Source organism: Phoxinus phoxinus (assembly GCF_949152265.1).
Source record: "Phoxinus phoxinus genome assembly, chromosome: 17".
Taxonomy (NCBI): Eukaryota; Metazoa; Chordata; class Actinopteri; order Cypriniformes; family Leuciscidae; genus Phoxinus; species Phoxinus phoxinus.
Genome location: NC_136892.1, coordinates 30,714,390 through 30,726,889, shown reverse-complemented (window position 1 = coordinate 30,726,889; position 12,500 = coordinate 30,714,390). Strand labels below are relative to the sequence as shown.

Sequence of the window (12,500 nt, the reverse complement as noted above, 5' to 3'; positions counted from 1 at the left end):
CTAAAAAATGCTGCGTTGTTTCAACCCAATTTTGGGTCAAATATGGACAAACCCAGCTGTTGGCTTAAATTTTTTAATTAAATTTTAAACCCAACGTTTGGGGTTTGTCCATATTTGACCCAAAATTGGGTTGAAACAACGCAGCATTTTTTAGAGTGTAATAGTCTGCTTCTGGGTCTGTTTTTATGCATCTGATCGATGTGGTTCTGAGTACATCAGGTCTGTGTACATCTAACTGTTTGGTTCTGAGTGGATCCGTTCTAGTACATGGCTCTAAAAAATGCTGGGTTGTTTTAACCGAAGTTTGGGTCAAATATGGACAAACCCAACTATTGGTTTAAATTTTTTGATTACATTTTTAAACCCAATGGTTGGGTTTGTCCATATTTGACCCAAACTTGGGTTAAAACAACCCAGCATTTTTTAGAAGCTCTGTTTATATGGATCTGATCCATGTGATTCTGTGAGGTCTGTTTAATATGGATCTGTGGTTCTGAGGAGATATATTCTGTGTTAATCCAATCTGTTTGGTTCCGAGTGGATCTCAGTTTTATATGAATGCATCTGATCTATGTGTTTCTGGTTCTGTAAGGTCTGTTTTATCTGATCTGATCTATGTGTTTCTGGTTCTGTAAGGTCTGTTTTATCTGATCTGATCTATGTGTTTCTGTAAGGTCTGTTTTATATCTGATCTGATCTATGTGTTTCTGGTTCTGTAAGGTGTTTTATATCTGATCTATGTGTTTCTGGTTCTGTAAGGTTTGTTTTATATCTGATCTATGTGGTTCTGTAAGGTCTGTTTTATATCTGATCTATGTGTCTCTGTATGGTTCTGTAAGGTGTTTTATATCTGATCTGATCTATGTGGTTCTGTAAGGTCTGTTTTATATCTGATCTGATCTGATCTCTATGTGTTTCTGGTTCTGTAAGGTGTTTTATATCTGATCTGATCTATGTGGTTCTGTATGGTTCTGTAAGGTGTTTTATATCTGATCTGATCTATGTGTCTCTGTATGGTTCTGTAAGGTGTTTTATATCTGATCTGATCTATGTGGTTCTGTATGGTTCTGTAAGGTCTGTTTTATATCTGATCTGATCTATGTGGTTCTGTATAGTTCTGTGTAGATCTGATGTGGTTCTGTAAGGTTTTTCTTTTTTTGCTTCTGTAGTGTTTGTTTTATATGGATCTGTCCTGTGTGTTTTCTTCAGCACCACGGAGAGTTCCACGTTCGTCCCGCCTTTCCCGCGTAAACCGCTTGAATCCATCAAGATTCCATCTCCTGCTGGCGGGAGTTCAATCACGACGAGTCGCAATCAGAACGCGAGTGCCGCATAGTTTTTTTTTTTTTGTTCCTCTGAGGCGTGAGAATCACAGAAAGTTAAAAGCACTGAAACACGAGTCACCCCAACAAAGCAGGAAAAAGCCCTAGAGCCTCCAGAGAATCGTGACTTGCGGAGAAAGAGCAATGCGTCACGGGCGGGCGGGGGTGTTCATATCCACGCATACAGTCATAGTATATACTCACTATGATATGATCCCAACGCGCTCATTCCTCTCCCCCGCCCCGCGTCGCGTCACATTGAACGGGGCTGCCGCGATACAACTATTGATTTCATCTCTCTCTCTCTCTCGCTCCCTCCCTCTCTCTCTCTCTCTCTCCATCACTTCTTCTCAGCTTTTCTTCAAGTGCTGCAGAGAGACGCGCTGCTGCTGCATTGTGAGGAGAGAGAAAAACCCCGCTAAAGGAAAATCTGCGTTCCCGCGCTCAGATGGCCGCGCGCCCGTGAAGTCTGGACTCACGTACAGTCGGTAAGTGATTTTATTTATTTTTGTGTGTAGGTTTACGCACGAGTCAAAAGCGTAAAATAAACTTTAGTTGCGCACAGGTAACGTTCACACGGACGCGTTGTTGCGTTCAGCGTATAAACGGAGCGGAGAAGTTGAACTGTTTTTAACTTGACACCACATATTACAAACACGACGCAAACGCCCCAGTCTGACTCTAATGCGCGTTAACAGGCAATTAAACCAGAACGCGCCCCGTGTGAACGCTTCCCGTTAGAACCTGTTTTATATTTCTGTCGATTCACTTTTTCCCATGAAGATCTTGACGTGAAATTGTGTTTCTACTAAAAATAATTTACCTGGGTAAATTCATGAAATTCATTTTCTGTTTTAGAATATTATGTATAGGCGTATTTCAGTTTAGTCATGCAGGTTTAAATATTGGTTTTGGTTTTGAACAGCAAAGGGAATTTGTCTCTCAATGGGTAACACACACACACACACACACACTTATGTGTTTTGTCGTGGATTATAGAACTTGATCTTTTAATATGGAATTTGTGTGCACTATAGATGTAGATGCAATATATAGACCAACTATTTAAGATTGCGCAGCCTGTATGCTGATGTTTTTTCTCTCACAACGTGATCATTTAGTCTATGCAGAATTTCCCATACAATAACAATGTGTAGTAAAAATGTCTTTAAAGGACCAAAAACAACACGACAAAAGTAGCTCAAAAGTCATCAATATGACTCATGCACTATTTTATAAGCCTTTTGAAGTCATGCAATAACTTTGTGTGAGGAGGACCTCAAATTAAATATGGCAGGAGTGATGCCAGCAACGTCCAACAACCTCATTGGTTCTCGCATGTCATGTGACCAAACGCCACTGACACATCTAGCACTTCTTTATTTGATCTGAGAAGTTTGTCGATGAATAATGACATGGGATACAGTTGCATGGATTGCTTGTATTATAAATTCTCTGAGCTTTTTTTTTTTTTTTTGGAGCTTGACGGATGCGAGTACTGTGAACCATTTTGCTTGATAAAGATTCTTTACTTTTGTGTTAAGTGAGAGTAAATAGTGGCAACATTTTTGGATGATCTATTCATTTAATTCATTTAAAAAGACATACTTTAGATCAACATTTGTTCTGAATACAGGAGAATGTGTGTGTGTGTGTTTTAAGATCCTCGGGGGGCTCCTGGTGGTGTCCTGGATTATTAAAAGAGAGATAGAGAGAGAGATAGATTCACTTTAGGAACTTGTTTCCTGACAGAGCAAAATGTGCGTGACTGTCACGAGCAGAAAGAAATCCACCTGAAAATGTGAGTCATGGAGGCTCGTGGAGCAGATGTGTGTGTGACGGAAAGATAAAACGGAGAGGGAGGGGGATTGATTCCCATGCACAATGTCAAGACAGGCAAAATCTCATTACGGGGCGAGCTTGCGTCAGAGCCGGCCGTGATTGATGGCTTCTCCCGCTTGTGCTGGCCGTTCACTCGCAGACCGGCGACTTCTCTCCAGTGCTCGTAAAGGGTGAGCGCCGCGGTGCGTGAAACAAGCTGCCTCGAGAAGAGCCTGGTGCGGTGAATACACAACTATAGTGCCGTCCTGCTACGGAAAATGTTTCTTTACTACGGTAAAGTGCACTAACAGATACGTAGCGATGGCTTTTTTGGACATGTAGCTTAATACTGTTATGTGTTCTTTTGAAATACCTTAGTACTGTAAAAACCACAAAACTTATATATGGCAATCATTCAGTACTACAGTATTTCTCAAAATACCATAGTACACTGCAGCGTTTAGCAGAAATCTCAGTGTTGACCAGTTTTAACCGGCGTGTGTGTGTGTGTGTGTGTGTGTGTGTGTGTGCTCTTGTTTGTGTGATTTATGAGGACACAAATTTGTATAATGACATGTGTATTACTCTGGTATTACATCTTAAACGTGGTTTTTGAGGAGTGTGTGTGTGTGTGTGTGTGTGTGTGTGTGTGTGTGTGTGTGTGTGTGTGTGTGTGTGTGTGTGTGTTTGCTTGTGTGTGTGTGTGTGTGTTTGCTTGTGTGTGTCAGGGAAATGGTCCTTTGACATTTGCCATTTTGATGAGGAGACTCAGAATTATTTGTCTTTATTCAGGTGAACCGCATATACATTTTCAAGCAAATCCAAAATACTTTATATTTTAAAAAAAGATACACAAATATTATATTTATAAAAATAAATTTTTTAGGTGAAGCTGGTGTGCCATAGGAAATAAAATAAGACAATTTGATAGACAGATAGATAGATAGATAGATGGATGGATGGATGGATGGATGGATGGATGGATGGATGGAGGGATGGATGGATGGATGGATGGATAGATGGATGGATGGATGGATGGATGGATAGATAGATGGATAGAACACACACACACACACACACACACACACACACGTGTGTGTCAGCTGATCAGTGAAGTGGATCAGACAAAGTGTCCCCCAGCGCACATTACACGTGACCTTTGACCCCTGTAGTGTGTTCCTTCAAAGCCACTCTCAGTGAAAGCGCAGACGTTCACTTTACACACACTACACTGAGCCGTTGTACTTACATTGAGTTCTCGCAAATGATTTTTCATAGCATGCAAATGATTTTCATTCATTATCGAGATTTGAGGTTGAAATGTTACAACTTCACCATGTTTTTTAATTTTTTTGTAGCTTTTTAAATACTGTCCGTTAATCTTAATTCTCATTATCCTCTTTATATATATATATATGGCTTAATATTTTAAATATCTTCTATTATTTATCAATTCTGCAGGATTCTTTCACTTACAAAACTATCTATTTATTTCAGTAAATAATAAAATCCTCTTGTATAGATTGTACTCAGTATGTACAGCTTTTACTGTAGCGGATGTAGATCAAACTGTAGTAATCACACACACACACACACACACACACACACACACACACACACACACACACACACACACACAAGCACCTGGGTTTTCATGTTTTATTGGGACTTTCCATAGACATAATGATTTTTTAATACTGTACAAACTGTATTTTCTCTCCCATTACACTAACCCGAGCCCTAAATCTTTTTCAACATCACTTATTATGATTTATATATATTACATTTTTATTACATATTATATATATTAGATTATATACATGGGGACCAAAGAATTTCCCCACAAGGACAAGGATTTCGGATATTGCCATCTTTGTGGCATCATTGTCCCCATAATGTAGGGTTTCCCAGGCGGCCACACACACACACACACACACACTCCACTGCCTTCATCCAATCTGTGCAGGCGTCCACTATGAAACCCCCACAGCTGCTGGTGAGTCCCAGTGACCAATGAAGCCTTCAGCTATCCATCATTACATTACTGCAGGATACACGTGTGTGTGTGTGTGTGTGTGTGTGTGTGTGTGTGTGTGTGTGTGGTCTTCTGTAAGGAGTTATTCATCTGCTCTCCACTAACCCACTGAGTCTGGTTGAGCACAGATCTGTTTTCCGCAAGGTGAAGTGTGTGTAATCAGGGACACTAGAATACAGCGCGACCTTGCGTGTGCAACTTAATGATCATTCACTCGCACACCTCGTGAAACGCCCGCACTCACACGGCTGAACACGAGCATCTTCTCCGCTCCCTTCCTAAATCAAGCGGTGTTTACTCGAAGCTAGCGGACTTGAGTTAGCAGTGTAGCGAGTGAGTTCGGGACACACCATCAGTGGGTTACGGAGGGTCAAACTGTGTCGCAGCGTCCCGTGAGTTTGCTCCTGCGTTTAATGCAGGAAAACGGGTGTCGCATTGATTACGTCACCCCTCTAATGATGTCACAGTTCCATTTGGAACGGCCTTTATTTGATCTCAGACTGAATGATGTCATGATTTGCGGGTCTTTTTGTTTTTAGGTCTGTGTTGCCGCAGCGTGCCGGACGCGCCGCGTTGTTGAGTTTTCCAAGTCAGAATGTTTCGATGGCTCACGGATAACTCATTTGCATGTTCACGCTGCCGTTGTGCTGGTCAGATCTGCAGAAAGCGTGCATGCGCTCCTCGTCCGTGATTAATGAGGGCGTCTCTGACCGTATCAGCGGCCCGTGAAACCACGACTCTTAGACAATCATCCGTTTGTTCGGGAGAGAGGCCGAACACACGACACCACTGGAACAGCCAATCAGATCTCTTCATTCAGTCATGTGTTCACAAACGATGTTTTAATAAATGACTGCTGATTTTTACGCTCAAGACTCGTTTAGAGTTTGTGAACCAGTTCATAGAAAACAACCGAATTGTTTCGAGTATTTTTGTGTGCACTTTTACTAGTGCACTGAAAAAAAGATTATTACTTTGAACTAATAATTGCAAAGATATGGCAAAACGTTGAATTAAACATAACGTTTTTATGTAGAAAATTTTTATTTTCTTGTAAAACATACTGGGCCCTATTTTAACGATCTGAAACGCAAGTGTCAAAGTGCAAAGCGCAAGTAACTTTGTGGGCGGATCCCGGCGCTGTTGCTATTTTCCCGGCGGATAAACGACTCTTGCGCCCGACGCAAATCTAAAAGGGGTTGGTCTGAAGTAGCTTCATTATTCATAGGTGTGGTTTGGGCGTAACGTGAAATAAACCAATCAGAGCGTCCTCTCACATTCCCTTTAAGAGCAGACGCGCTTGTTCCATGGCGGATTGCTATTATAACGGCAGATTTGCCTGCGCACGCAGGAGCGATTCACAGCCGAGGAAACCGACGTTCTCGTCAGGACCGTAAAACACAGAGAAGTGACATTGGGGATGATGGGAGAAACCCACCCAAATTAGCTTCGGTTAAACAGGCGTATAATTTGGGTAGTAAATGTGTAGCCTAATCTAGATTTTTTTATTTGTTTATCTAGATAGATCTTTTCCACATCTTCACGGACACAACAATGATTTCCCTCGTGTGTTAATATTTTTCCTTGTAATAATGTATGATTTGCAAAAATGAAAACTGCTGCATCTGTTTATATTAGAGAATCAAAGTGGATGCGGGTTAACATTATGGCCAAGCACGCGCCCTTAAAATACTACATCACTAACGCGCAACGCGCCACTGTCTTTAGACTGTTTTTTCCCTGGTCAGTTGCGCAATTGCTTTCTAAAACTGGAAAATAGCACCATTGAAGTTTTGCGCCGGAACACGCCTCCTCTTTGCGCTGAACCGCCCCCGCGAGCGCAAGTTCATTCCCTAATTTACCGACGTGCGTCTGTGGAGGGAAAAGTCCGCTGTGCGCGGGTGCAGAATAGGAATGATACATGCGTCGGTGTTCAAAGTCAATTGCGCTGGGTGCAAGATAGGGCCCACTTTCTTCAACTCTGAAAAATATTTTTTATTATTCTATGAATGTTTTTTTTAAATATATTGGTGTGTTTTGTGAGTCTTTATTCTCAGACATGTCTTTAGTGGGTCTTGCTTCTGTGGCTCAAGGCTCTTAAGATTTGAGTTCCAAATGCCAGAGTTAATGAATATTAATCATATTCTAATGATGATCAGCACATTGGCCAGAATATGCTGAAACTCAGCCGCAGTTATCAAATGTCAGCTCGAATTGAGATTCAAGAAACTTTCTGCAAAATAAAGGTTCTTCGGTGGATCATGTGGTCAACCTTTTCTTATCAATAACCATTTTTTGGCTGAATATTGTTCTATAGTTGCTATATGTTTCTTGATGTTTTGTGCTTTGGATTCAGGAGCTTTAAAATACCAGAACAGAAAAAAAATGAATTCAAAAGATTTTAGAATGTTCTAGTTCTATTTGGAACTTTTACTGTAATCTTAATTCTCATTATCCTCATTATACATAGAATGGAATAAAATAGAATAGAACGGAATGGAATATAATAAATAGAATAGAATAGAATATTTAATCTCAGATGGAATATTCTCTGTCATTCCGACACTTTCTCTGAGATATTATCTGTGAGACTGACTGATCAATTTAAACGAGATTGACTGAGTTTAGGGGGGAAGAAAGAGTGTGTGTGTGTTTGTGTTTATTTTTCAGATTTGCGGAGATAAAAACGAGATGAGTGTGTATGTTTGTCTGAGAGTGCTGCACTGCAGTGTTTGTGAGAGATGCACATGTGAAGTCTGTGTTGTAGTGTCTGCATCATGTTCATATTCATATCTCTGTCCGGTGAATGTCCACACGGCTCCCTGTGTGTGTGTGTGTGTGTGTGTGTGTGTGTGTGTGTGTGTGTGTGTGTGTGTGTGTGTGTGTGTGTGTGTTAGTAGTGTACTAGTGAGACGATGAGTTAAACTGGGCACAGTGTCCTCTGCCCGCGCTGCCAGCCTGATTTATGGCTTCTCCTGGCTTTCTGCAGGAGCGCCTGAGATTTACAGCGCTTTCACATAAAAACTAAAATACCCAACTAACTCAGATCTGAAATGCTCTGACATCTCTTCTTAATACAGTGATTATATTTGAATACTTTGTAATTGTTTCTCTTTCTCTCTCTCTCTCCTTCTATATACATGTGTGTGTGTGTGTGTGTGTGTGTGTGTGTGTGTGTGTGTCTAGTTTTAAATTTAGTTTGTTTATATATATATATATATATATATATATATATGTATATATAGGATTATATATAAAATTATTATAGGATTTTATATATATATATATATATATATATATATATATATATATATATATATATATATTTACAATATCATTTAGTTTTTTGGTTATAACAAAATATATGGTTATATATATTTGGTATTACCTTATATAAAATATTTTATTGTTATTATTATTTCATAATTTGTATACATATACAAATGTATTTATTATTTTATAATTAAATGGTTTTTTTTGTGATATCTTGATTCTGTTTCATATTTATATATATAAGTAATTGTATACCTTATATAAAAATATTATTATTATTAAATACTTCTTAAAAATGTATTTTTAATTTTAGTTTATGGTTATATATATATATATAAATAATAAATAATAATTTAGTTTTTGGTTATACCGTCCTTATTAATTTTTATTACACACACATATGTACTGTATAATTTTTTTTAATTTATTTATACATTTTTTTATAAATTATACACATATATAGTTTTTTTTTATTATTTTTTTAATGTTTGCTTATATTTGGGTGAATTAGTAATTATAATTTTTGCACAGAATGAAAACCTGCCTGTGTTTGTTTCTCCCACAGTGAATGAAGCGGTCAGTCAGAAGCAAACGCCACACTCTCCTGTCCAGCTCTGTGTGTCTGTCTCCAAACCAGCCTTCAGGAAACTTAAACTCTGAAACTCACGCTTGATTCCTGCAACCGTCGACATCAGTGAAGATGGAGGACCCGTACAGGGACAGGACGTCTCTGGCCAAAGGCGCTCGTGACATCGCCAAAGAGGCGAAACGGCACGCCGTAAAGAAGGTCAGCAAAGTGGTGGACCGAGCCTCGGACGAGTACGCCTCGGGACGCAACTACAGCCGCTTCGAGAACGACGAGGACGAGGGTGCGAACGAAGACGGCTACAAGTATCAGGACGGCGGAGCTCAGCGAGACGAGGACGAGGGCTCCAGCGACGCCACCGAGGGCCACGACGACGAGGACGAGATCTACGAGGGCGAGTACCAGGGCGTGCCGGCGGGGGGCGGGGCTTCCGGGGGGCGGGGCCAGCTGGCGGCAGCGGATGGCGTGAAGGATAAACGAGAGCTGGAGAAGGAGAGAGAGGCGGATGAGGAAGAGCTGGCGCAGCAGTACGAGCTCATCATGCAGGAGTGTGGACACGGGCGCTTCCAGTGGCAGCTGTTCTTCGTGCTGGGCCTGGCGCTCATGTCCGACGGCGTGGAGGTGTTCGTCGTGGGCTTCGTGCTGCCCAGCGCCGAGACTGACATGTGTGTGCCGAACTCAGGAGCCGGGTGGCTGGGTGAGTGATCAAATACTCACACAAGCAACTGACAACATGTTGTAAATCAGAGCCTCAGTTAAAGCTGCTCGTGAACCGATCATCTCTTCCTTCTAGTTAATTTAGCATCAAATAAACATGAATGAACATCAGAAGGAATGTTGTTTTAACCGCGGAAAGACGTCCGTACACTCCGCTTCTCAAATCCTCCCATGTTAATCTACTAACTCTCCTGACTGCTTTGTCGGACAAAATGGCGGATGGGGGAGTATGATTGGTCAGATCACCTGTCAATCAAGCTCCCTGCGAAGGGTCAATTGTATTTGATTGTTAAACCCGCCAATAGCGCCCCAAGTGGATAAGTCAGTTTTGATTGGTCCCCGCAGATTTGTAAAGGAAGCAGGATAGATAAATGTACAGGTTTCCAGCTTGAGCTGCAGGGCGAAATCTAATCGGGCTGAGTTTACCAGTCAAGTGCCGAGGCACAACCCACGTAAAGTTGATAATTCCACGAATAACTGCAATTGCAGATTTCGAACAGTCCGTAGTTTTTCCTTTGTCGCCATGACAAAGGAAAAACTACGGACTGCAGCTTTAAAGAATACTAAGAAAAATTTATCACGGTTTCCTCAAAAATATAAAGCAGCAAAACTATTTTCAACACTGATAATCAGAAATGTTTCTTGATCAGTAAATCATCATTATTAGAATGATTTCTGAAAGATCATGTGACACTGAAGACTGGAGTAATGATGCTGAATTTTTGTATATTTAGATATAAACTTTATCAGCAAGCTTGTTGCAATGCATTCTGGTATACTCCTAGAACATAATCAACTGGAGATGTGGTCTTCTGTGCTGTCTTTAAATCCGGTCCATGTAGGAAGCGCACGAGATCCTCTATTCTTCTTCTTCTCTGTCTCTGTGCCCACACGCTTCTGTCTGCAGTCACACACACGCTGTACAGGCGACAAGATGCTTCTTTACGCCCTTTGATGTGAGGGAGGGTTTTTTCCATGTAATGAGTGTGTGTGTGTGTGTGTGTGTGTGTGTGTGTGTGTGTGTGTGTGTGTGTGTGTGTGTGTGTGTAATGTGGGTGGTTGGGTGGCGTCTGCCAGCGATACCGTACTGTGTCGTGCTTGTTTGATGGTTTTTTGGATGTGTGTGTGTGTGTGTGTGTGTGTGTGTGTGTGTGGGTAGAGACTGTTGTTGTATTATTCAGTGATCTCTCTGAGTCTGGATGAGTCTATTGTTTTGGCAGCAGGTAGTACAGCACATGTGTGGGTTTGAGCTTATTTAAGAGGAGCTGGTGTGTGTGTGTGTGTGTGTGTGCGTGTGTGTGTGCTTCACTCTGCCTCTTATATAAGTATTTATCTATAATAATATGCAGATCACGCATATGCGATATAATGGAGACAAATCAAATTAAAGAGCTGATGTTCTCCAGATGTTCTTTGGATGTTGTGGCAGATCACTGTCATGTTCCGTGTTTATTTTATTATTTTTATTAGAGGTCGACCGATAGTGGATTTTACCGATAACGATAGCTAGGTTGGGCCATACTTGCCGATAACCGATTAATGAACCGATAGTTTTTAAAATTGATACTGGATAAAAACAAACATAACACTCCAAGTAAAACAGTGCTGAACTTTATTATAAAAATAAAAAAACTGTATTGAACCATGAAAACATGCTAAATGAAATAAATATATAAATGTGAATAAATATTTAAGTCAATAAAAGACATTCATTCAAACTGAAACAAAAAGTAATACTCTAAATAACAAATAAAACCAGTTACATTAAAAATGTAACTATTTAAACTGTTCTTTTCAAGCCAACTTAATTAAAAAGTAACTAAATTTGTATTAAAGTGAAGATGAAAAAAATAAATAACCGAAATCGAATGCTTTTCTGATTCGTTTATGTTTCTGTCGGCTGTATGAACATATCAGTTTGCTTACGTCTCTAGCTTTAAATATGCAACTTATCTGCATATGTAATGCATAAAAGTGACCAGCTGGAAATGAACTAATGCAAATAGAGGTAACAATTGTGACATTAAACATTCGGGTCGGACTTACGTTTATGTTTGTCAGTGTTTTAACCGCTTGAGGTACTACTAATGTTAGCGTCCTCTCAGCCTCGAAGGCAAACAAACGCCTACTGTCTCTACTAATGCAGCATTTAGTCAACAAATTAATCACTTTATAATATGACAAAATGTACTGTATAGGCTACATACATTTGAGCTGTCGGTGCTTTAAACGCGCATCTGATGTCAGCGCTCTCCACGCAGCATGTGCTCTCAGTGCAGCACGCAGAATCACGTGTCGAAATAAACAACACGAGGCACGAGTTTTTATTACACCTCTAGAGGCCGCTCTTGTACTGCATCATGCCAGCAGACCCTTCTCAGCTCTTACACTGTAATGAATGACAGCGTGCGCTTCTCAGCCGCTCCAGCAATGGACGCAACCAGGAAAAACTATCGGTATATATTTTTGCCGATAACGATAGTTCCACCAGTCAACAATCGGTGCCGATTAATCGGCAAAACCGATGAATCGGTCGACCTCTAATTTTTATTATAAGTTTTTAATTAACGTTGTAAAGTGGTCGTTATGGCTTAAGTTAAGTTACTAATGCACTGTACTACTTGGCAGAATAATTGTTTATTGTGGTCATTTTAGTAGAAAAGGCAATTATTATGAATTATTATTAAAAAATTGGCATCTTTTATCATATTTTTGTGACATTGGTAGTCCCCAAATTCCCAAATTT

General features: G+C 40.3%; 1 protein-coding gene across 1 annotated transcript in view; it reads left to right on the top strand.

The window, feature by feature from the left end:
* The first annotated feature begins 1,501 nt into the window (after positions 1-1,501).
* LOC306984752 (synaptic vesicle glycoprotein 2C) overlaps positions 1,502-12,500 on the top strand; it is a 52,188-nt gene continuing 41,189 nt past the window's right edge. The window contains exons 1-2 of the mRNA XM_079586408.1: positions 1,502-1,810; positions 9,017-9,734. Of these exons, the coding sequence (XP_079442534.1) occupies positions 9,152-9,734 (583 nt within the window). The 5' untranslated portion in view covers positions 1,502-1,810; positions 9,017-9,151. The remainder of the gene's footprint in view (positions 1,811-9,016; positions 9,735-12,500) is intronic.